Raw genomic sequence first — 27697 nt, 5'->3', positions numbered from 1 at the left:
TGCAATTTATCTAGGTGAGAGAAGAGTGACACCATGAATGTTAAAAGGCAAAGGAATAAGAAATAATGGATTCCTTAGTAAATTACACTTTCTCCACTCAAGGAGACAAATTTCCATTATTTTCAACCAGAATTATACAGATTGAGTTCAACTGCTCTTGAAATTTTCCCAAGCTGCTGCTCTTAAAGGTGACTCAAACATGAGCCTGTTGCTCATGTGATCAGCTTTTCAAGCTTTGTGATCACCTAGATTTGTAAGATTTAAGAAGAGAAAACCTGTGCCGTCTGTTAGTAATTTTGTTAATGCACACCAGCTTATTTTACAAGTGTACAATTTATCATATTATCATACTCTTTGGGCTTAAGGAGATAAAAATTGAAGTAGTCAGAAGTTACCAGTAGAGTATTAGTACTTTTAAAGCAACTAGTTTTTAAACAAAAGAAATGCAGAATCAGTATTAGATTAGAGAAGACGTCAGCCTCAGCATAAGATTTGGGATTATTTTTTGAGAGAGCATTCTTAAACAAAAGTGATAACATGGACAAGATGGAGAAATAGATAAAGTCAATTTTAGCCAATTATAAATAATGAAAAGGAAATCCCAACCCCCTTTAAAGTGCTCAGATTAGAAATAATTTAAAACTTAAGAGCTTAAAATAATTTCTTTGATTTCTGCATTTTGAACCATGTTTTCAGGAAACAATACCTTACACAATCAAGGGCACTTTTGAATCTACTACTTTTTTTTTTTTACATTACAATTCATTCTGCCTGTGGTAAACAGAAAAACAAAATGATTTCTGGGCCATAATGAGGAAACACAAAAATTACAAGCAATTAGAAAAGTCAACTTTTTAAAAACAAAGAATTTACCAAAAATTATTGTGATGTCAATTTTGCAAATGACAGGTAGGATTTATAAGCAATGTTTTAAGATAAATTTTCAAAGTTTATCTTCAGAGAAACATTTCATTGGTGATGAATAGGACATCAAAAATAAAATAAACTGGTAAGAACACCATCCTTGAAACCACAAAAGACTGTACCTTTAATTCGGCAAACTCCTTTAACCTATAATTAAACAAAGTGCTCCCAGACAGTAGGAGAATTCCACTAGTCCTTGGCTATTTGGAGAAATTTAATGGCCTGATCAAATATATCAAAGTGTTTGGAAAGTGCAGAAACACAGCCACCCGACAGAGCATGTATTACAAGGAAAAAACAAAGGAGTAAACACCATTTGTAAGTCTGCTTTCTATGTCACAATATCAAGGTGATCTGAAATTCCTATTACAGGCTCTGTCATCTGACCGTGTGTGTTCATTTTGTAGTGTTATACTACTTCTGGTTAATACACTGTATTGAGAATTACTTTGAATTATAAGGTACAACTTTTGTTTAGCTAATTACTCAAATTTCTGAGACACTTTCTACTCTCTGGAAGATGTATTCTGACTGAAGGATCATGGATGCTAACCAGCAGCGTACAACCACACTAGATCTGGGCCCAGTGCATTTTAGGAGTTGGCAGAAATCCATATGGATAGTGGCTCAGGCAGATTGCTAGGCATTCCTCTATGTCTTCTAAGTTGCTTTGGCTGAAACTAACATTTGGGTGGGACTTGATTTTGCAAAAATATTCAAAAACTGTTTTTGAGGAAACCTATTTGGGAAAAAAAATTCAGAAGGTCAGAATCATCTCAAGAGATTTGAAAGAATACTGACAATCAACATGCGACAGAAAACAGGATAAACCATCAACACTGTACAATACCAAAACTGTTCAAGATGATTCTGATTTTTCACATGTGTTAGAACTTTTACTCATATGGAAGTTCATTACGCCACTTAGAGGAAACTTGAAAGTTTTATAGTATATTGTTTCCTGAAGTCACCAAAAATGATTTGTTGAACTAGAACATATTTTATCTGGCAATCTTTAGCCTCTTCTACTTTATCTCTGCCCCCAAGCATATTTGCACTGTCTCTGTAATACTTGGGTCAGTTGACATGGACTTGTAAGGACTTTTATTAGGAATTTATTAGGAATTCCTTTATTAGGAATTGCCTTGGGTATCTCAAGGGACCCAGACAAATCATCATGCAGACTATAAATTATCAAGTTCCCTAAAGCTATATGTCATACAGAAGGAGATTCATATATTTCAAGTATGCTTAAAAATTGATCAAAATAAGATATACCACAGTTTTATCAGTGTTGAGTTTTGTTTTTGTCCACTAAATATCTAATTCAAAACAGTTCTTTTTCATTCTGAAGTTAAAAATTTCTAGTCTCTCACCTCTCCAAGTTATTAATGTCAATGCAGAATGAAAACTAATGGAAAATCAAGACAGGAGTACTTAAAATACCAGCTTACAATGAGGCTGTCGTCAGCTTTCAAGATACTCTCATGGCTCTGGCTTGATTCTCATAATGCACCTAATAAACAATCAGGGAAGACATTTTTATCTTAATATTTTCAAGAATTAAAGGACTTGACCAAGTTCTAGTTGTTAGTATAGTTTTGAGAAGATGCTTCAGATATGAGACTTTCCCAAGATCGCCATACGTTAAGCTTAACTTACTCTTTAAATTGCTATAATTTATTTTTATTTTTTGAATGAGATTCTGAGGCCACCTCAGATAGTCAGTCACTTAAGATGAATTTAGATACGTTTTTAACATCCTTGATAAAGCAAAAATATGTACAGAGTTATTAAACAAATCAACACAAGGGCATATTTGTACCCAATGGATAAATAAGCAAAGTTGTTAACCCCATATATCAAAAATATTACTTTCTATATTGATACCAAGACAGGAAATATTGAATTTAGGACACAAAACCACTGGCAAAATTTATGAAATGAATCCAGTAAAACGCTTTACCTGTGGATTTTTTTTAGGAAATATCTTAATCAAATTTAAGAGTTGTTTAGAAGAGTAGATCAGGTCTAGTTTGTCATGGGAAAAATCAGAACAGGAAGAGGTCTAGTGCTGAGAGGTCTGGCTCACAACATAGATCCACGAAGTGACTCAGGGCAAGTCAACTCCCCTGGCTTTCCTTTTCTTCTTAACAATGACGGGGCTTACCTATCCACAATTTCTCCAAGTCAGCTCCATCTCTAAGAGTCTGTGAGTATCCGTAAGTCACACACACAAATATAATTACCCACATAATTAACCTGTATCATACCTCTTCCTTCTCTTACTAAGTCAATGAAAAACCATGCTTTAGAAAAAATAAATGATATGGATGATACCTACTTTCCATTTTACAGGGTAATAAGAAAATAAATATATAAGTGTATAAGGAAATAAAATCAAACGTTCAAATTCTCAACTTTTCAGTTTTGGGCATGCTGGAAGGCATTATTATGATTTATATTTCATTTATTTAATATTTTCTGAAGAAATATGTATTGCATTCCTACCATAAGACAATCATAGAGAATATAGGTGGCAATTATGTATTTATCGTTATTAGATGAGTAATATATAATGATTTGCAATGGATTAAAAGAGAAATATTTAGTAAAAGGAAAAGGAACAGATAACAGGAAGATAAATGTGGATGTACAGAGTGGGGTTTTACAGAAGGCTTTTCTAAAGAAGTTGCCTTTAAGTTGGAACCTGAAAAAAACAGTGAGTTAGACAAAGGGGGCACAGGGGTCAGAAGATTCAGGTAGAGGGAAGAGCATATGAAAAGATTCTCATAATTTGCTACTTCAAGCTCTTGATATCCAAGCTTTTAAACGCATGTCTAACACTCAAATTGTGAAAATCTAGAGCAACGACCAAATGCTCACTGGAATTATGTTTATAATTATATTGTCGTTGAAACTAATTTGTGTGCTAGAACCGAGAATGTCTTCACTTATTACAATCCCTTCAAAAGAGTACTTGGACTTCGCAAGTAGGTCTGAAATACTTGCCTTTCTTTTTTCTACTTTTAGTGTCCAAGCATGATGAATGGATGTGTAATTATTTTAATAGAATTATAAGTTTTTGGAAATGTTCAGGATGTTCCTTAGGAAACTAAAACAACCTTCCCAACCAGCGTACCTCATCTGAATCACAGCACTTCTCAACTCGCCTAAGAACTGTACAAACTAGAACTGTTCCAGATGCACAGGAGAAAGATTGATGGATACACACAGTGGATGCGTTAGGGTATTAGGGCTTAATTCTCTTGTGAAACCGCCAGGTGATTATTGCTTTCACAATAAAGGTGTACATATGACTCAAATTAGTTCTTACTCTCAGTATTAGTCTAAGTATTTTACATACTCATAATATTCACCTAAACTACATATTCATGGTGATTCTGTAGAAATTAGAAATTTTCTCACAGCTGTGAATCAGATATAGATAGAAATTTACATGAGACATAAATGCTGGATCTCTTTTCACACACATTTATATGGTCTTCATGTTTATTCTGAAAAGTTGAAATTGCTATGGCATAAACAGTTCTTGATTTCCTTTTTCCATCAAGTTTTTGATGACTAAATATATTCAGAGTTCAGGCAGGTATACTAACAACAATAATAACCAGAACACCAATTCCTAATACGTATAGAGTGTGTCATCATTTACAATGACACTTAACATGTATTTTCTCACTGGATTCCCACAACGACACCATGAACCAATATAGGTATTATTAGACAATTCATTTCACAGATGGAAACAATGAAATTTATAGAGATCAAATGTCCACGAGGTCATCCATTTAATAAGCGTTGAAACCTGAAGTTATAATGTAGTCTTATAATGCCCGAGAATATATTTTATTCTACTAACCCACTGTGTTTCAATTATCAAATTTGAAAATTAAGACAGAAGGATAGGACATAAATATACTTTTTAACTAATATCTTAAGTCCTATGATTCATCTATATTGATTTAACTTAGATTTAAATCACGAATAAAAAATTTATTTTTCAAAAGGGATAAAATACATAATGTGCATTATTCTTTATGTAAGATGGACAGAAAAAAATTCTAGTTCAGTACACGAGTTTCCTTTGACCTTCATATAACAGAACTATATATTTACTTTTCAGGAACACAGAGTTAACTTCTCAGGGACAAGGGGGCTCTATGACATCAGCTGCATTAATTATGTCAATTTCCTCTAGGGGAGGAGAGGGGGAAAAGGAAGCAACAGACATTGAACAATGAAAAAAAATGGAAGACCAGAGGAAAGCTCTAATCGAAGGAAGGGAGGAGGAGCAGATGTCTTAGGAAGGAGACATGTGGGAATTGGGGGGAAAGGAAGCAATTGGCAAGGAGAGGGCTGAATGCCAAATTTGTGAAGGATCTGGAGGACACTGGGGATTTGGATGGGATGTGAGTCAGCTGCTTTTTACAAAAATATCACACCAACAGGGGAAATCAAAGAAACGTACAAAGACACAGGAAGCAGAAAAGCAGTAGAAAAAGAACTGATGACATAGTGCATTCTAACAATTGCACCTCTTTAGCAAGGGAATAGGAAGTGTTAAATAATGTTTTTATGTATAACTGAATTTTACTCTTGACTTCACTGATGATTTTCCAGTCCTTAATTTGCTTATGAAACAAATGATATAGATAAAACTCCTCTATTTTTAACTACTTCTTACTTCCCTTGTATGAATGTGATTTCTTATTCATATATAAATCAATCACTTTAAACCGTCTAGGCTTAGGGTGACCAACTACCCCAGTTTTCCCAGAACTGAGGGATTTTTCCCGGGAGTAGGGATTTTCAGTGTTAACAGCAGGACAGTCCCTAGCAAACCAGGATGGTTAGTCATTCCATCTAAGTAAAAGCCTTACTAAATATAAATACACTTGCTCATCATGTTAAGACATAGGGATGTGTTGAAATTTTTTCCCACATTTTTCAAAGAAGAATGAATAAAATCTAGAGACACTTGGGGCCGGCCCGGTGGCGCAGCGGTGAAATTCGCATGTTCTGCTTCTTGGCAGCCTGGGGTTTGCTGGTTCAAATCCCAGGTGTGGACATTGCACTGCTGGGCATGCCATGCTGTGGCAGGCATTCCACATATAAAGTAGAGGAAGATGGGCACGGATGTTAGCTCAGAGCCAGGCTGCCTCAGCAAAAAAGAGGAGGACTGGCAGTAGTTAGCTCAGGGCTAATCTTCCTCAAACAACAAAAAAATCTAAATACACTTATATGAGAAGTAGATGAAATTGACAATAAAATGGTTTCTGGTAGGTCTATGGCTTTGATGGAAATAAATACCATAAAAAACTATTTCCTCATCATCCCAATTATTTTTTTCAAATAAGTAAAAAAGAAATCCGTAAGACATATAGAATATTTGTAGCATACTATTTTGAAGACAGGTAGGAAAAAGAATAAAAAATTTCAAGGCACAGCTTATCTCAAAAGTCAGTCAAAAATATTTATGTCATAAAGCCACATACAAAGAGGATGGAAAAAGCATGCATTATTCATCTCTATATTTTAGCTTAAAAGCTAAGAATTTCGAACATGAAATGATGAATGTCTTCTAAGCTCTTCTTTTAAATATAAAAGTGAAATAATTCAAGATAAATGACAGTCAAAAGTTATTATAAAGAAACTAACTCGAATTTCAGAATTGAGTCCAGGCTGATCTCACTATATACACTGTATTTCTACTGTGTTAGCTTCTACTATATTTTATTTTATTTTATTTTTTTGAGGAAGATTAGCCCTGAGCCAACTAGTGCCAATCCTCCTCTTTTTGCTGAGGAAGACTGGCCCTGAGCTAACATCCATGCCCATCTTCCTCTACTTTATATGTGCGATGCCTACCACAGCATGGCTTGACAAGAGGTGCCGTGTCTGCACCCGGGATCCGGGAAGGAAAACTCCAGGCCGCCGAAGCCGAACATGCGCACTGAACCTTTGTACCACCAGGCCAGCTCCAACTATGTTTTATTGTATCTATACAAATTGCCAAGCCACTGCATCAATCATATTTTCTTTACCTGAATTTCCTATTCATTATATAATTTCTCATAATTACTTAAGTTTTCAGCAATAACTTTTGAAATGTGTACAGCTGATGATATTAGAACCTGGCTAATCCACAATTCGGACAGTTAACAATAAAGCATATTAGTTGAATCATTCACTGATTCATAATATTTTCTTTAATATAAATCCTTTCCCTAAATGCCAAACAGTAACACTTATTTATCAACCTCTTTAGATAATCTTCTAATATCTTTTGAGGTAAGACTTCCAGAGTCCAGAATAAATATTTTTAGTTTATGTGAACTATAAACTTTGGTCAAACTTGACCATTTCTGCAACATGTTTTGTGAAACTGCTAAACTTCAATTTTATAGATCTGTTATGTTATGTTATGTGATAGTTTTCATTAATGGACATAATATGGACTAATTCTCAAATGTACTAACTTAGTTTCAAGACCACTATAACCTCCACTGTGTAAACTAATCTCTCCAGACCATTGAAAACTTAAAGACAATATTTCAGAGTAGAAACTGAGTTACTGTCATTCTAAATTGAAATTTGCCTTGATAGTAAATCAGAATCCTTCTATATGTAGCAAAATCTATAGGACCCTACAGAAAATCGGATCAGTGAACAAAAGCCAGGTGCCCTCATAATTGTCCTCCCAGCCAGTTTGGAGTTAACCACTGCCTTAGTGAAATTTTAGTATTTATCTGACAGGGTTGTTGTCAGGATTAAATGGGTCAGTACACACAAAGTGCTTAGAATAGGTCCTGACACACACTAAGAGCTATGTTAAGTGTTTACTATCATTATCAGCTTCATCATATTTTCCAGGAGGCTGAATTGACAGGTATAAGTGTGCCAAAAAGGAAAAAAAACATCTTATCCACTGAATTTTCAAGGGAATTATAGGAGATAAAATAAAGCATCTGGTATATGGCCGATGGTCAAAACACAACGGCTATTGTTATTACTAAGGTAGATTAGTAAATTGTTGGTGTCCCTATAATAACTATTTCTAAAACTTGACATTTTTTTTGGAAAATTTCAGACTGAAAAAAACGGAGTGGTTATTTTCAATTTATTTTCATGACAGACTTAAGCCGAAGAGCTTGCAACATTCAGTAAAGATTTATTGCATGTTTACCATGTTCCAGGTATTGAGAATTTACTATTGATCCTATAAATATTTACTAATCCGAATCAAAAGGTTTAATTATTAGCTGTAAATCATCAGATCTCATATATAAATACATATGGCTATCCTTTTCTTAAAATAACAGTATCAATTTGCTATTTCAATTTATCATATGTTGAGGTAAACCATGTAGTTGCTCTTGTTTGATTACTTACTAGGTACTATTGGATACCTTAATATTTTAGTTTATGAATACATTTGTTCTTATGATTAAAATATTCAATTAAATACATTTTATTTATAAACTATCCTCCAGGAGAGATTGGCTATTTCCTTCTATGCTTGCAATTCCAGTAGCTACCACCAGGAGGGTGTTCATCTCAGAGACCCAAGAGAAAGACGTGGGAAACTCATGTCTCAGATGCTGAACAATTGTGTGACCCCTGAAATTGTGATAATTTATAACAAACTTGGCTTTTCATTAAGATAATATTAATATCACCCAGATCAACAAATATAAAATAATGGCAAATTTTTAAATAAACTTAATGCCTTTTACAATGTTTGGACATCAGTTACTTCCTCTTCTCTCTCCCAATGCCTCCATTCCACTCACTCCAAAATCGTACTAAAGTTTTTCTTGGGCCTTTTTGTGTCTACTTGTCAGCTTTTATTCAACATAATTCTGTAATTAACCATCTTCATACATAATTAAGTCCTTTTATAATCTAGGAAAATATTTGTGATGTCTACTTTTAACTGCTTTTAACTGCTTTTAACTTTCCCTTTAATTCAAGGGCAACTTTAGTTTTTTGACTGAACACAAAACTGCTATTTTGTCAATATTTGGTGTTACTTTCTTTTCCAATCTTAATGTTCTCCATTTTCACCCTTACAAAATAATCTTGAACTTAAGTATGATACTTCCAAAATGTTACGAAATAAAGTATAAATATCTCACTTTTTGTCAGGTATGTCTAAATGTTGTTCTACATCAAAAAGAAGTCTTTGGTCCTCTGATTCAGCTCTATGAGAAAATTTCATTTATTAATAATAGGTATGACTAAGTCTCAGACATATGAAGTAAATCTATTTAATCCAGCTTTCCAGTTAAACTACTTTTATTTCTAACTCTAAATATAAATACTTATGTCTAGAAGAAAAAGAAAAGAAAGAAAGAACACTAGAGACAAACATCATCTAAGGCCTCCTTAAATTATTCTAAGAAATATGTGCCAAAAGAGTTCTAAAAGATTCTCCTGTCAGGTAGGAAAATGAGAAAATGCTATTTATGTATTCCTGGTTTATAATCATCATAGATCTAAAATTTGGCTCAGAATCCAGGTCAATGCAAAAAGAAATGACTTAACAACATCAAAAAATACAGGTGCAGCTACAATTCAATTACATATTTCCCCTTTTTGTAGGGTGTGTCTTTGTTCTCACAGCTGGCAGAGTTGTACTTGAAATTTTCAACAAAGAAAGCCACCACATTAAAGAACTCTAGAAATTCCTATAACTAAAACTGTAGCAATAACCATGCAATCTTCACTTGCCTTTCATAAAGATATTATGTGCTTTAATCTCCTGTTCGTCTGTACTCAACACATTTGGCAAAGTACGTTAACAATAGAAAAGAAAACAAAGCTTAGAAAAGAAGAATCGCACAAAATATTTAATAACCCACATCTCTTAAGAATTTACTTTCAATTTTTGAAAATAAAAGAGTTGGAAATAACATGAGGCATTCTGTTTTTGTTTTAATCACTCAATTTTAGTTTTGCCTAAAGGAAGAAAATAAAGCAAAAACTATTATGATCTAAATAAGAATGTAATTTTGAACCCAAACTGCTGGTTTTTAATCTATTCATTTCCCTGCATATATAAATGTGCTTTTTTACCTCTAGTGTTTTATCAGTTTAACAGTCATAATTTATACAAAACACACAGATGGTCTTAGAAACAGTAAAAGTTTCAGATGTTACAACTTCCTAGCATATGGAACACTATCGTGGATCATCATTTTGGCAGCATTTAAATGATTTTAAGATTATTTATACATTACCGTCTTGGCATGGTTTCATAGCCATAGGTTACTGCAACTTTAAATTGCTTGATTCCTGATTGGAGATGGTTCTTATAGCGACTCTAACCTACTCGTGTGAGAGGACTGGTACTCTTTAATTACAGGATGGCACCCTCTAGACAACAAAATGTTAGCGAAGATCCTATAATAAAGTAAACATTTAGGCATAAACCATAACATTTCTTCTAATTCAATATGTGCTACAACAGGAAATTCTGAGCATTTTTTAAAAAATGAAATATACTATAGATGTTTTAAACTGTTAATGTCACAAGAAAATACACACACATAATGTGCACACACACACACAGTAAAACCTTTAAGATTAACTAAGACTTCTCAAAATGTGAGGCTATATTCAGCTTTATTTTTTATCTATTGTATGAGAGTATGAGATACAATATAAAAAGAAGTGTCTATACTCTATCTGATGTCAGTCTTTCCAATCTTTCCTGAATCAGTTCAATGAGGTTTTAAGCTCCCCACTCCACTGTAACTGCCCAAGTCAAGGTCATCAATGACTGACCACCAAGTTGTTAAATCCAGTGGTCAATTCTCAATCTTCATATTCCTTCATTTACCAGCTGCAACTGACTCAGTCATTGCCACCTCCTTAAAACACTGTCTTCACTTGGATGCCCTTCCGGTTCTTCTCCTCTCTCACTGACTGCTTCCTCTCAGTCTCCATGCCTCTTTCTGCATCTTCTCCCTGAGAGCTAAACATTGGACCTCTTTTCCTTTCTAAGTATAATCACTCCCTTGGTGATTTCAGTCTCTTATTTTTAAATAATATGTACATACTGATGACTCCCATATTCATCAGAATAGGTTCCATTAGTCTGTGGTAAGAAATTCTCCTTGACTTAATACAACAAAGATTTATTTCTCATTCATTCTACATGTCCGTCATAGGAAGACAGAGGTGAGGGGTGGAAAGTTCTGTTACACATCAGTCAGGGGCCAGGTTCCTGGGGTGTCCTCCAAGTTGTAGCTGGACTAGCTGGGACATGCAGCCTTGGTTGCCACATGGTGAAGAAAGAGCGTTCTGGAGGCTCGCTCACTAGTATTTAATTTCTGTAGTTTCCACTCACAGCCCATGAAGCTGAACTAGTAAAATTGGTCTGCCCAACAGCAAGGAAGCTGGGAAGCAGAGTCTTTCATCTGCCCAGAAGGAGGGAGCGATTACGTAGTAATGAGTACTTGTTATGTGTACCACAACTCAATTTTTTCTCCAACCTCAACCTCAACTCTGAATTTCTGACTCATGTTTCCAGCTGCCTATTTGACATTTATCCTTGGATATCTAATGAGGATTTCAAAATTACAATGTCTAAAACTGAGCTCCTGATATTTCCAACCCTAAATCATCTCTTTCTACAATTAATGGCATCTCAGTTAATGGCATCTCCATCTTTACAGTTGCTCAGACCAACCAACGAAGGTAATCCTTGACTCCTCTTTTCCTCAAAGCCATATCCAATCCATGAGCAAATTCTGTTGGCTGTTGCTTCACAGCAGACCCAGAATCTAATGACTCCCCATTACCTCCCCTCCTAGCAGACTGGTCCAAACCACCATTTCCCTCTTGCTTAGATTTTGCAAAAGCTCCCAGCTTGTCTCCCTGCTTCTGCCATTATCACCCTTCAGTGTGTTCTCAAGACAGCAGAGGATTCTGCTGAGAAAACTCTGATGCCTTCCAGCCCACTCAGAGGAAAAGCCAAACTATTTACAAGGTCTAGAAGGTCCTACACAGTCTGGCTAGCTGTTACCCCTGCTGCTGTCTCCTACTGTGCTCACTCTGCTTAACCCACACTGACCACTTTGCTCTTTTCTGAATGTGTTAGGCATGCCCCAACTCAGGGTCTTTAAATTTACTATTTTGTCTGCTTAGAACAGTTTTTCCCCGGATACCTGTATAGTTCCTGCCCTTAATTTTTCAGGTCTTTACATGAAGCATTTTCTGGTCATCCTATTTAAAACAGAAATCCTACCCCAATCCTAATGAATCTGTCTAGCTCTTGACTACTTTATCTTTCTATAGAACTTATTATGGTCTAACATACTATCTATTGTACTCTCTATTTTGATTTTATCTGTCTACTCACAGAATACAAACTCCAGAAGAATATAAACTCCAGAATATAAACAGCACTCACTGATTTCTGTTTAATGCTGCATCGACAATGCTGGGAATTTTATTATTAATTCGTATTAAACACAAATAGGTAATCAGGAAAGATATGAGGGAGGAGATAGATAATAATGGTTCCAGTGTGTTGGAATCATTAGGGCAGGGAAATGGGAATTACAGATAATGGTCATTAAATGACTTAGAATATGTTTTTAAGGAAAAAATATTATCTTAATTGCACATAAATCTAAAAGGAATTTGTTATCACTAACAAAAGAAGCATTTGTTCCTATACTCTCTATTCCCCTGTGCTCCTGACTCCATTTCCCAAAACCAATGTTGCCACATACGGTTCACTTTGCCATGTGATTTTTCAGCACCTCTTAAAAGTAGAGCTAGGTCATTTTACCCCAATTCCTATAATTATAAAAATCCTTTGAGAGACTCATCCTAGTTCAGATCAGTGCAGGAAAAATGCTTGATTTTCTTTCAAGGTCCCTAAAACCTTGTCTACCACAATCTTCCCTATTGTTTTTCACTATTTAATTCTCATGGTAATCTGCTAACTGGTTGTTCGGAAATAGTGCAAACATTTATTAGGATTATGTGGTCTGTGTTATAACTTTGTCCTTTCCCAACTTTAGCAGTGACTTTTCCTTACACACACATTCTCCCGGGGAACTTTTCATCTCGTTCTATGAATTCACAATGGACAAAAAGTGTGCGCAGAACAAAGAAAGTGGTAAAGGGGAATGTTGTACCATCATAGACTCGATGAGAGTTCAGTTATTTAGGTGCTTTAGTAAACACCTCACGAGGCAGAAAAAGCAGAGGAGTCACTGTACAGAATTACCGATATCAAAGGGAAAACAATCACTTCCTACCACAGATAGCACACTCCTCTACTCGTATCACAGCAGGAATTTGAAATCCAATAATCTAGTCACATGATTTTATTTTGGAATGAGATAAATCCATCATTAGCCATCATTCAGAATGAAATTTTATTTTTCAGAAACAATATCGAACTCTATAGAACAGAAAAGCAATTTAAAAAGGAATAAGGGATTAAAAAAATCCTGAAGTGATTTAGGAGGCCTTCTGGAAACATACTATATTAATGAATTTTTTCATAAACAACTTTTTACTGTAACACATGGAAATGCAATATACCCTGAGTTATGATGATAATTAAATCTTACATAAAAGTGTTAACTCTAAGACATTAATGTACAAATTATAGTTTTGTTTTACTGACGTCCAAACTAAACAACACGCATTCTTCTCACTTATTTTCATGTCAACACAAGGAGAATTAAAATACATTTATTTTAAAGGAAAAATTGAAAATGGGAGATCATACAATCCTTTGTTTAAAAGAACCCACTTCAGGGCCAGCCCTGGTGGCCTCATGGTTAAGTCCAGCACGCTCTGCTTTGGTGGCCCAGGTTCAGTTCCCGGGCACAGACCTACACCACTGGTCTGTCAGTGGTCATTCTGTCACGGTGGCTCACATACAAAAAGAGGAAGATTGGCAACAGATGTTAGCTCAGGGTGAATCTTCCTCAGAAAAAAAAAAAACCCATTTCACTTTTCTCTTTTTCTTTGGTGAAGATACATCCACTTAGATCTAGAAATGTGCCCCACTGCTGAACTAAATACTCACAGTTATTCGTTCATCTTTATCATCCAGTGGAGAGCCATCTTTCTTCCACGAAATGGTGGGTTCAGGATGGCCTCTTGGAGGCTGGCATTCCATCACTGCAGGCTCTCCCACCGCCACCATGACATCGGAAGGATTTTGTCTGAAGTCATCCCGTAGTACTGTAGGAACAAGGTTAAATCGTTATAGTCAATAGTGAGATATACAGTCCTTATCTCCGAACTTCAGCAAAAGAGATGTTTATTATAATAAACTACTACTAACAGCTATCTCAATACGTCTTCAAGAATCTATATCTACTTACAGACATACGCAATTCAATAAAGATATCTGGCCTTAAGCATACACAGCAGGGGTAATTTGATATTCTTCAGAGGCCAGGGGGCAAGCGCCTTTTGCTCTTAGGGCCCTTGCAGTTAGCATTTGGCTTATCTTTAACTTGCATTTCTTCTTGACCTACTATCTACATTTTTTCATCCACAGGCTGATGAATAGCACTGAATCCTCCTTTTTCTTACATGAAACATTGAGATGATGCTTTCTATTACTAAATGAATTACATACACAAACAAACCAAAATATTAAAAGTAAAAATAAATATATTTCCAAACATGCATTTCATTGACAGATATTTTAAAGATATTTCAAATTAGTGTATCAGTATATAGTCATAATTTAAATATGCTCGTTATAAAGACTTTAAAAGTATTTGCAAAGCAATTATATTCAAAATGCTGTCTATGTGTTTCCATTATCACAGAGTAAGGGAGAAGGCACCAAGCATGATAACAGCACTGCTACCAACAATGTCACTTTGTGTGTTATAAGTTTTTTGGTTTTTTGGTTTTTTTGATATATATTATTCATTTAATCCTTAAACCTATTCAAGGCGAGAGATATTATTAGTCCCCTTTATATTAACGCTACCTTTTAGAGGAGGAAACAATTCATTACTGTAATCTCAACTGGATACTAATGTAACATTAACATCCTCTAAAACAAGCAGTATTATTCACTTTGTAACTGTTGTAATAAATGCAGGAAATAAACCATATATGCATTTCAAAAAATAGTCCATACAGTAAATTTGTCTTCAGCTCCTGTTAACATCAAGAAGTCACGAATTAGGGGCTGGCCCCGTGGCTGAGTGGTTAAGTTCGCGCGCTCCACTGCAGGCGGCCCAGTGTTTCGTTAGTTCGAATCCTGGGCGCGGACATGGCACTGCTCATCAGACCACGCTGAGGCAGCGTCCCACATGCCACAACTAGAAGAACCCACAATGAAGAATACACAACTATGTACCGGGGGGCTTTGGGGAGAAAAAGGAAAAAATAAAATCTTTAAAAAAAAAATAATAAAAAAAAAGAAGTCATGAATTATTTGACATCAGTCTGTCTTAAATCACAACTCTAGTGAATAATTTGTTGTTTAGTAGATAGGTTATCTTAACACACTACTTAATATCTTTTTTCCCTATTTACAAAGCAGGTATGGAGACATATACTTCAGTACAAAGACTAAAAATGTTAGTTATCTTTCTCTCACCCCATTCTCCCCTGGTGTGTAATAAAATGTGAAAAATTTTAGTAATCTAATTTAAAATGGTACTTAAATGTTCATTGGTATGTTAAGGGTGTAGATTTGAAGGGATAAATGCTATTTATCTTTTAAAATCTATTGAATATTTAATACTACAATTTTGTACTGGAATGGACGTCTTTGCATTTCAATGGGCTTTAAAAAAATTTTCAGGGATGAAATACTACAATGTGAAAAACTTATGCTCAAACCATTATTTCAAAAGTCCCTCTTAAATTTTGGTTTCAAAACCTCAAACAAGCTTACACGCTTACAAAATCCTATATTTTTCTCTTGCAATTCTCTACTTTTCCTTCCTCTCTGCCAACTAAGTAAGTGCATACATCTGAGTAAGCCTTAATACCCACTCAAGCAAAACCGGTTTTTAATCCATATTGAGACAACTTGGACACAATATGACTACGTTAACACTTGGAAAATACTACCTCAAAGAGGAGACTTGTGGCCTCGCCTTTGGAAGAAACAGTAAAAGGAAAAAGAAAAGGAAGTCCGATCACACCACATGGTTGAAATTCTAACTTCGATACTGTATGCTATTTATGAATACAATTATAGACACAAAGGTGAACCCTGTGGAGCTGAAACTCCAGCTACTGTTACCACATAATAAAAGAACAGAGTATGAAGACTGTCACTATTTATGAACTTATATTGCCATTAGATGTTAAGAATGTCCCACAAATAAAATGTAAGGTTTCTAGGAAAAGCAAATGAATTGACCTCGAGAAACAGAACGTGCCTTTGCAAGATCATGTTATTAATCTAAGATAAAATCTGAAAAACGTTAACATCCTTGAAACATGCAAAGGTAAAGTACTTTTTGAATAAAAAGAAATAATTTGCACAGTTTTCCTATTTGGTGAGCTTAGAACAAACTTGGTAACACTATATCTTATTTACAAATTGAGATCATATCTTAAATAAACCAATGAATAATAAAATGTCTTTCCAAAATATCAAAGGTCTAAATCACATAAATCAAGGGGTTTTTTCCCCCCATTTACTACATTATTTGGGTTTTTATAGTACAGAATGAAAAGCTAACAAAATGTAATCCATTAAAGATTGTTGCTTAGATAATGCTCATGTAATTATTTTTGCAGCTGTACAGCATAAAACTCTAGCATTGCCTATGGCTACAGGCAACCCTGGATAAAGTTATGAATTTAAGATTTTTTTCTCTCTTCTGTAAAAGCAACTTTTCTTCCTTATATTTGTCCTGAAAATTTCCTTCTGGGGAAAAAACAGTATGTGTCACATTATAAAATGAAACGAACTTTTAGTTAAATTATCCAATTTTCTTAATTCATTTGTATATTTAAGTAATTAAAATAAAAATTGAATTCAAATGATTGGCAGCATCTTGGCAGAAAAACCATTGGTATCTATAAATATTCTCAAATATAGATCTCCTTTTTAAAAAGTCTCTCCTTTTCTTCTCTAATATCTCTATTAGTCAAAGCGCATATTTTCAACTGTTTCTTGATTTGAATAGTATGAAATTCTGAAATCTGGAACTAACTTTTGAAAAGAAGCTTTAATATTAATTTCAAAAAGAGCAAATAACATAAATAATGTATCCAAGTAAATATCACCTGAAAAGTTGTTAAATGAATCACAGATCATCCTAATATTATATTTCTTCCATATGCATGTAACAGTTTTATGTCGACAGGTTGGTACATATAATTTGGCTCAACCACTTTTCACTTTTTTCATTCTAAGTTAGAAAAAGGAAAAGCTTCATTGAATCTTTGAATCTCCCAGAAGGTTTTTGTCCAAAAAAAATGGTTAACTAAGTTTTGTCTTTTAAAACAAAATAAAACATAATCATTTCTTTCTGAAAATCTATATAAAAATTCTATTACAATTCTCAGAATATGTAAACATATTTTCAGAAAAAAATATTAAAATTCAGTGGTGACTTTGCAACCTATTTGGGTGATGCTGAGAAGACAGCAGGCAAAGTGAAAAAAAAAGTTAAACAGGAACGGTTTCAAGTATTATGGAGACTTTAATATTTGTAACACACTCTTTAAGAGCACTGTGGGAAATTGTAGAACTGAATGAACAAAATTGTAGAACAGGCAGGGGTCTTTGACAATATCTAATCCATCATAAATAGAGGCAATTGAGTCCCGAGAAACGTTGTCACTAGCTGTGTTACTTGACAGGAAGAGAACAGATGGAAACACAGGTATCCCAATTTCCAAGGCCGTGCTCCTTTTACACCATGTTACCATTTTACTGTAAAATGAATCTCTTATCTAATCCATCATATTTCCAGCAAATCCATGCCATTATTGCAGAAGGCTCAGCTCACCAGTGATGGTACATCAGTGCACTGCAGCCCCATGACTACCCAGTTTTGGTAAAGCTCAAGTGCTCCTCAAACTAATTGTGTTCCCTAATCATGTGGTGAACATCTGTGAACTGGCTTCATGAATCACAGAATCTCAGTGCAGTTAGAGCCCTGAGAGATGTGTGATTCAAACTTTTTCTTTTAGAAATTAATCATCTAAGGTTCCTCAGTGGGGACAGGAGCACGTCACATAAATACTAATAATGGTAACGTTAACAATGGCCGATGTTTACTGAACATTTACTATATAAGGAACCATACCAAGTATCTGCTCATTTAATCTTTATAACAAGCCTATGATAAAGTGAAGTAATTAGTTTAATTTTATGAATGAGGAATTTGTAAGGACTTAGGAGCAGAGCCAGACTGCAGATCTCTAGTCCACCAAGGACTCTATCAAATTGCCCACCTATCTAGTCTCAACAGTGTGCACGATTCTAAATACATAGCTATCACGATATAATTAATATTTCAGTCTCTTTCCATTGAAATAGAAGTTGAGTGAGAAATTTCCCTTCTATCAGTCAAATACTATCTTTGTATATATTCTGAATTCTTGTATTTTCTCAGATTTTTCCATGTTCTTGTATTTTCTCAGAAATTTCCACTTCAAATTTTCAGCGGCATATTGAGAATTAGATTCATCATTCACTTAATGTAAGTCATGCTAACTCTTATCAATGGTTCTCCTTTTGTTTCAACAACAAAATGACTGGAAAAGCTGAAACAATAATCAGCATTTTAATTAAACATGAACATTTTAATTAGAAGTGAGTATCTTGGGAAAAACAGAGGAAGATAATATTCAGTCTTAGGATTTTTTTTTCTACTTAAAGGACTACATTGTCAATGAAACCTTGCAGCAAATAGAAGTAAATTGTCAACTGGAGAAAGAAAAAAAAAAATCAATGAAACTCTTCAAAACATGTCATATTAGAGGAAAACAATAAATGAGGAGATATATTCTCAAAGACAACAACTTTACAGATGCTCAATAACAGCAGGCCTTTGTTGCAATGTACCACTTTAATTGCCTTCAAAATTCCTAATCACTTACCTAATCTTCAGAGTTTTTTTTAAAGATTTTATTTTTTTTGCTTTTTCTCCCCGAAGCCCCCCAGTACATAGTTGTATATTCTTCATTGTGGGTCTTTCTAGCTGTGGCATGTGGGACGCCACCTCAGCCTAGCCTGATGAGCAGTGTCATGTGTGCGCCCAGGATTCCAACCAACGGAACATTGGGCTGCCTGCAGCGGAGCGCGTGAACTTAACCACTCGGCCACGGGGCCAGCGCCCCAGTCTTCAGTTTTGATTAGAAACTGTATTATTTAACTTCTCTGATCCCTCTAGTTCTCTATCTAACAGCTCACTTACACGCTGACATAAATGTTATCTAATTTCAAAATAACCATGATTCTTTCATTTAACACATCTCTACTGAGTATATACTTTGTGCCTGGAAGCTATGCTATAACTTGTATTTTCCTTGCAGTAAAGTTTATATGAAATGCTGATGTCTGTCAAAAACAACTTCTCAGAAAATAGTAGTATAAGAGAGTTTTATTATAGGTTATTTTGTACTAAGATATATGTTTTGAGAGCTAGATAAGAAAGTATATCATAAGGCTTTTATAACTTTTTAAGATCACAGCATTAAAGCAAAGTGTTATCTGGGGCACAAATGTGTTCAAAACTCCTTAATATTTCTTAAAACAAAGTAATAATTCCAAACTTTTTAAAACATTCGAACAAAAAGGACGAAGGTACAGAAAAGTACCTTAACTCATTGAAGAGGAAAACTAAAATGATAATGTGTAAAATAATATTCCACGAGGTATTATCCATCTTAAAGCATCCATCTTTTAAATTAAGTAATTTCCTTTTTAAAATGACGCATGCAACCATCAATTCTGTATAAATTTATGATTTAATTACGACTGTTTCCAAAAGGATATCTATTTACTTTTTTGCATTTGGCACTGAATATATCTATGAATGGTCTTCAATAACTATGTCATCTTCTACTTGTGTTTTTTATAGCATGCAACTTTATTTTTAAACCTTAAGTTATGCTTTGGTTACAATCCTGGAAGAAAGTACGCTGATAAAAGCACTTATTTTCTCAACTATTAGAGTTTTTAAAGATTGACAAACCTCTTCTGCTCTACCCTAGGAAACGAGCACATTTTCTTTTCAAAAATTGTACATTCTGCAAAAGTGATATAGTACGAATGGATGTCAAACATCACCCAACTTTATTGATGAATACAGAGCATTGCAAATAAAGGGAGAAGCTATTATCTGAACGAAAATAATGTAATAGCAAATTATTTGTTTGTTCTTTTTAAACAACATATGATGGAGGAGCAAGCTTAAACCCAGTTGCATGCCTCTGAGTTCTGTTGGGTTGCGGCAATGCGGACACCCCCACTCCTGGTCTTTTAATGCTTAGAATTACTTCCGGAGTGGATCCAAGCTTAAACCACATTCCCATTTTGCAGAAACCTGGACACCACAATGACATTTCTTATGAAAAGCCCCCATGGCTATCTGTAGTCAATGTTTCATGGTTTAATTATTTCACTTCAGAAATTACGTGTGGTACAACAGTACATGATACACCCTAGTGTTTATCACAATGGCACCAAGTCATCAAGACAAAGGGAAGCTAAGTTTAGCATACTAGATTTAAGTTAAAATCTGTAATGCATTCCAGAGAAAGGCATACATCAATAAGGATCAACATTTAAATAGTTAATATTCAGCCAACATGAAGTCTGGAGGATCATAAAAAAATGTACTGCCATAGCACGTCAAGTTGCTAAAATCATATGTTCTAACTTAAAGATGTCAGCAGCTTACTGGATATTTGCATTTTACACACTTTAAACTACTATAAATAAAGTGGATTTATTAACTTAAAAAAATGCAGCATTTGTAAAACAGCATTTTATATGGTATTATTTGCAGATATGTTTGTTTAAGAGTCAAAAAACAGAAGTCAAGAATTCCAGAATCACATCACACATCCTTCCACTATGCCATGATTTTAATAGGTATATTCACAATGACTCAGTTATTTCCATACAAACAGTGAGTTTTACACTCTATCTTGCTAGGTTTATTATGAAGACTAATTATTTAGTGTTTGTACAGGACTTGCCATTTATATGGTGCATTACATCTGCAAAGAAGTATTACTATTAGTCACTATGTAAGGAATTGCCAAATTTCTCAGCTGCCAGTACAAATGGAAAGGAGGACAAAGAATGCCATTGATGAGGGTTTCTAAGTGCCAGAGCAAAAGTCACACTCAGAGGTAGTCTGGCAGGGTTAAAAAAACACAGACAGAATGAGGCTATCTGGGCTTTGGGACCCTCTCATTGGGGTAAGACAGACATGTGTTCTGTATTTTATAAGTTCCAACTTTCTATTTAGCACCCTACATTGATAAAGTCCTTGATCAGAGGAATATATTTATGTGTTCAGTTTCTGGACCTTTATATTCAAATATCAGCTCCATGAGCACAGGGGGCTGTCTTTATCACTTCTATATCTCCAGTGCCAAGAACAATGCCCAAGACACAGCAGGCATCAGTGAATGTTTATGGTACATCTTCTGTGTACTGGGTATTATATCTGAAATGGTACTACAATTGGCATGAGTCCTACACTCATGGTGCTCAGGGTTTAGGGGAGTAGACAGACAATATTCAAATAAACACCCACATAAATTGGCAACTATAATTGTGATACATGCCATGAAGGAAAAGGACAGGATGCTGTGTGAGAAACTAATGAGGAACATAATATAGATTGGAGGTGAGAGAACACTGAGGATGTAACAGTTAAGCTGAAGCCTGACAGATGAGTGGAACTTATCCTAGAGAAGTGCATCGCAGGCAGAGGAAATAACCCAGGCTGAAGAAAAACCTCAGCACAGTAAACAAACTTTAAAAGACTCGGACCCTGTGTAGTGAAACAGGTTGACAGCAACGCAACACCACGTTGGCAGGGGGAGGTGGGGGCCAGACTTGCTGTGCATAGCAGCCATGATAAAGGGTCAGCTTTTAATTCCCATGGGAAGCCACTTCAGTGGCTTTTAAGCAGACCTGTCCCATGGTGGAATTATCATATTTAAATCTTCATTCTAGCCATTCTGTTAATAAATTGGAGAGGGAAATAAGAATGGTGGAGAGAACATTTAGAAGCCCATTGCAGTAATGAAGGGAAAAAATGATAATGGTTTTATACTATTCTGATGACCCTGGATTTGGCACAAAGGGGACACAGTAGAAGTGTATACAGAGGTGAAAATCAAAATGACCTCTTGAAGGGTTGAAGTTGACAGAGAGAAAGATGTCAACAAGGATACCCAGGTTTCTGATTTGAGAAACTGAACAATGTCATTTTTAAGGTATAGGAAGATAGGTATATAACATAGAAATAAATCCTCCCATGAGGAGGACTAGGAAAACATATGAAATCCATACATGCAATAACATGATAATATGAAAACTGGTTCATTTATTAAAAATTATTATGATTTCAAATTCTGCCCCTTAGTATTTAACACAGGATTGAATTTTACCTTTATGTCGCTACATCCCATATCTCAATTGCCGATAATACCCCTTGATCAATTAGTCTATGTTATAATTTTTAGGATGACAAATTTTAATTCAGTTTGATACATATCATATAATTTTTAACTGACTGAAAAACTGAAACAAACTAATATACTTTTATTATATATACATATATATACCAATATATATGTATGTATATCTGTGATGATATGATATATATATATGGCCACTAATAACATATACATTGTGATGATATCCATACTCAGCTGCAAATTATAGTAGAAACTCAGTAATTTTGTTCAGAGAATAAAACAATTCAAAACATTATGGGGAATTTCTCAGGACTGCCATAAATTAAGCTCAATTTACTATTTAAGTATAAGAAGATCAATGCACTTTACACGTTATTATATAATTTGAATAAGCTGAGAGTTTACATATGTCAGAAGTTTATAAAATCTCTAACACATCATAAAGTTCCCTGGGAAAATGCTGACTCATCAACTCTTAAGGATTTATTTGTGGTTCATTTGTTCACTCAATAAAAGTACTAGGCATTGTGGTGGGAGGTGGTGGCTAAGATAAATAAGAAATAGTCAGTCTCTGCTTTCAAAGCACTAATTTCAGGGGTTTTTTTCTTGCTCTCCTTATTTTTCTTTTGTCACAGAATGCTTTGTTCCATTGAAACTTTATACAAAAGTTTAATATGCAAAACAGATAAAAGGGATACTGTTTCACTTCCCCATCTGGGGCTGTCCTGCAGAAGAATGCAGGTCTAGTGTTAAACTGACATATGAGACGTTTAAAAAACTTTCCTAGCTGCTGTAGCTATATTATATGTAGCTAATAAGTGACAAATTGGGAAGTGGGATACCAAAACCTGCACTTTCAGCACTAAACTCTACTGGCCCTCTAGGAGAGAGACACTCACGCTTGAGTTTGTCTCCTTGGTGGTTTATAAGAGAACTCCACTTTGGTGCCATTTCAAAATACACCCAGCTTTCACTGTCACACTGAACCGATATGTGGAGGAGTCTGCCATTCCTCACATTTAGAATAATGCCCTAAAATAGGCCTATATTACTATAGTTTATCAAATTAGAGCTTTATATAATTTAAGTACAAACTGCGCCACTTCCACCTCCACTCCAATTGCAAATGAGGACCTGAAGCCAGGAGCTAAAAGGACTCAAAATTGTACAGTGGTTACTGGACATAGTAGAAGCAGATCTCGAGATAACTATTTTCATATAGACATATTTTTTTAAGTGCCTGAGAAAGACGAGACGGTTTCCTAATTAAAACATTTGCTGGGAAACAAAGGTGGTTGTAAAAAAAACCCAGGTGTTTCTTTACCCTCTCAAGCCCAAGATGCCGGCAGCTAAACAGGAGAAGGGCTAAAGGGAGCCTTCACATTTTATGGGAGTCTAATGGTAACAGTATCAAGGGAGAAAAATCCTCACAGTTTAAAATGATCTTGTTAAAACCTCCCTGGTAATTGGGAAGAGCCAGAGAAAACAGCTGTTGGATTAAAAAACAACAACAACAAACCAAACTATTCTCACTAGTGTATTTTTGTGGAGCATAATTAAGATTGCCAATTATAACACCTCCTCCAACTGAAACGAATATTTCAGTGACAGGAAAAAACTAAGTCTAAATAGCGCACACACAGACACATCAACTAAACAAAGGGGTCTTTAATTGGTGACAATCTGCCCTAAATCACTGTTAGGATTCCTCAACATAATAACTTTCAGTTTTGTTAATTCCTTGTATCTTTCCCCTATCACAGGCTGTCTGGGGCTTCAGAATAATAATGCCAAGTATCTAACAGACCTTTCAATCTTCATGGAACTAACAAACATGTAATTGTGTAGCTGTGTGAGCTGCTTTTTCCTAACAAACCACACAGCCCTTGGGAGAGTTCCCTCAGCCTTCAGCTCTTTGGCAGCCAAAGTTTCAGACCTCCTTTTGCTGATAACTGGAGTCGTGCTAACAAGTCCTGACTAAAGGTACTAGGGATTAAATTAGTAGAAAAGCAAACCATTTTATAACTCTTATTAATGACACTACCTCTACCAGTAATACTCAGTGTTTTATGCCATATAAAATCTATGCTTTCTCAGGAAGTATCAGAAGCAAAAGATAAAATTACTGAACACAATAAAACAACTCAATAAAAAGGAGCAATGCTCTATCAAAATAAAAATCTTAAATTAAGAATCATTGCTAAATGTTATTTGTGTGTGTATGTTCCTATTTTTATATCAGGTAATGGAAATGGAAGCTTTCTGCAGTGGAGGTTGATTCTGTGCAACAAAAACCATATGTTCCTCAGCTCTTCACCTGAACTTCAGTGTAAATTTCAGCTGAGTTTACTGTATGCAAAACACCAGCATTCAACAATTCAGGAGGCTAATTCAAGTCCTGGAGGACCATAATCAGCCAGTGAGGCAAGGATAAGAAACTCTGGCCAAAGTTTGCCTTCCAAAGGTTCTAGTTCAGAGCAGCTAACGATTGCTTTGTAATTCTTTTCAAAAAATCATAATCCTTTTAGATATTGAGCAACATTTCATGTCTTGGGCTACTGTCCCTGAGAAGGCTTCACATTGGTCCTCACAAACTCTTTTACTGGTGTCACCTCCAATAATTTGAAAGATGATGCACTCTTCCCACACTTCAAAACTGATTATTTAGAAGTTTAAATGGCTGCAAAATTTAAAATTTCTGGCATATCTTAAATAATGAATTCAAAATAAAACTGTTCTTGCCTCTTTTAAGTACATCTGATGAACCACAAAGACCACCGTGAGTTGATGCCTGCCATGGTCCATTGAAGTCTACGCACAAAGAAGCTCTTTTTTAAGTTGTAATTTTTACATTATTCATTTTTCTCTTTGAACTTGTATTTCTATTCCAATTCCCACCCAATTCTATCCTCATGCAATATACTTTTATGCTCTAAAGACTGGTTGTTGTTGTTTATTGATCAGCCTGTCACAGTTCTCAGCTTTGGAAAAGGAACTGTGGCACTGTCCCTGTGTTTGCTGCCTCTGCAGGCGCAGACAGAAAGACTGTGAATGTATGGATGGTTTGGCTTTCGTAAATAAAGTGAAAGAAAGGCAAATATGAACGACAAGATGGGGAAAGGGAACTCCACAGCAAGGATATTTTCAGACACATCAGTTTTAGGAATGATATACATGGCTAGTGAGAATCTGGAAAACACAGAATAACCAAAGCCCCGTATACCTTTGAAATAGACAGAGATTCTGGTTTGAAGACCACTGCCATAAACCAAGCCCCCAATTCCACTAATCTAGTCATCAGCTTTGAAGAAGTTAGCAACTCATCTCTACTACAGTCGGAGCCAGTACCTAGAGACCCAGCATGTATAGAACCTCATAGATGAACATGAATTAACTTCCTGGAATCAAATTTTGGGTAAATTTCATAAATGAGTTGATGCTTCTATGTTTTATATTATTAATTGTAAAAGTTAAAGAAAAGCAATCCAAACCAAGTGTAATTATTAACTTTATTGACTTCAGTAAATTATATAAAGCCAAATAATCATAGCACAATCTTAAATGATCAACAGTCAAAATGGAATCAAATAAGCAAAAACTCGATCTAATGGGTGAAGAGGGCCAGATGCTTTCTCTGGACATTTTAAGACCTCTGCTTATAAGGAGAACAAATGGTTCTTGGGACCAGGTTAGCTGACCAGTTTTTGAAAATACCCTACAAGCAATTTAAAGAACTATAAAACCATTAGCAACTTCAAGGGACTCAAATAAATAACAAAGAAACCTCTGACATTCTCTGTATGCTGGCAAGTTTTGGATTACTTTTCTTCTTAACAGACCTCAGCTGGAACAGCAATGTTTCTTGTAAATTAAAAAAAATGTATAAGGTTTTGTTTTTCCACGAGGAGCAGCTGTAACTTCTGCTTTTTTGACCTATTGTAAAATCTTTTTATTTTTGAAGTGCTGAAAGTTGCTACTATTTTTATTGAACCAAGTAGTTTATAACTAGTCAATAAAAATCACTATTATCGTAAAACTTTTGTCTGTATTTTAAATACGTTGATAAATCTGTTTCTAAATATTTGCTAGGCTCCTTAACATAGGAGTAATCCAAGTTCCCTCTCAACATCAACACTCTCCTGAGTTGCAATAAAAACTAAACAAAGAATGACAACTTTATCAATTTTTAATCATGTAGACTCTTATCAACTCCTGGAAGGACAGACAAAAACTGGTTATTGATAGTGGATAACCTAAGCTGCAATTGATGATAATTCATTTTGACAAAAGAGGGCACACTTGGTGACATTGTAATTTAAAATACTCATTAAAGTTTCATTCCCAAAATCAATATTATAACTTCCTATGAACAAAAATAAATATTTTTTCACATTGTAAAATTTAGGGTTTTTAAAGTAACCGATGCTAATTTAATTTGGTGTTTCCATCTTTAATCACATATGTTTGATCTCAAAGAGCCCAATTTCATTAGAAATCTACATAATTGATATCCACATTTGTTTTCAAAATGGGAATATTTACTTTATCAATAATAATGCAAGATTACATTTTCTTGCTAAAGAAATTATAAAACAATTTTTTTCTAGGTCTCAATATGCTTTCTTGACTCTTAACCAATAACTTTAGATAAGTAATTAAAGCATCCACTTTAAATGCATGATTTTTATTTATTTATTTTTTTGGTGAGGAAGATTGGCCCTGAGCTAACATCTGTGCCAATCTTCCTCTATTTTCTTTTTTTTTTTTCTTTTGAGGAAGATTAACTCTGCACTAACTACTGCCAGTCCTCCTCTTTTTGCTGAGGAAGCCTGGCCCTGAGCTAACATCTGTGCCCACCTTCCTCTACTTTATATGTGGGACGCCTACCACAGCATGGTGTGCCAAGCGGTGCCATGTCCGCACCGGGGATCTGAACTGGCAAACCCCAGGCGGCTGAGAAGTGGAACATGGGCACTTAACTGCTGCACCACCGGGCCAGCCCCCTTCCTCTATTTTCTATGTGGGATGCCACCACAGCATGGCTTGCTGAGTGGTGTGTAGGTTCACGCCCTGGATCTGAACCTGTGAACTGCAGGCTGCTGTCAAAGTG

General features: G+C 35.0%; 1 protein-coding gene across 15 annotated transcripts in view; it reads right to left on the bottom strand.

Moving 5' to 3' along the window:
- ROBO1 (roundabout guidance receptor 1) overlaps positions 1 to 27697 on the bottom strand; it is a 1062787-nt gene that overhangs the window by 122498 nt on the left and 912592 nt on the right. For all 15 annotated transcript variants that reach the window (XM_005606101.4, XM_070252490.1, XM_070252492.1 and 12 more), the window contains one exon: positions 14009 to 14166. In XM_005606101.4, the coding sequence (XP_005606158.3) occupies positions 14009 to 14166 (158 nt within the window). The remainder of the gene's footprint in view (positions 1 to 14008; positions 14167 to 27697) is intronic.

Source organism: Equus caballus, chromosome 26 (genome assembly GCF_041296265.1).
Source record: "Equus caballus isolate H_3958 breed thoroughbred chromosome 26, TB-T2T, whole genome shotgun sequence".
Lineage (NCBI taxonomy): Eukaryota > Metazoa > Chordata > Mammalia > Perissodactyla > Equidae > Equus > Equus caballus.
Note: the sequence above shows the minus strand (reverse complement) of the source record. Positions and strands in the feature narration are given on the sequence as shown.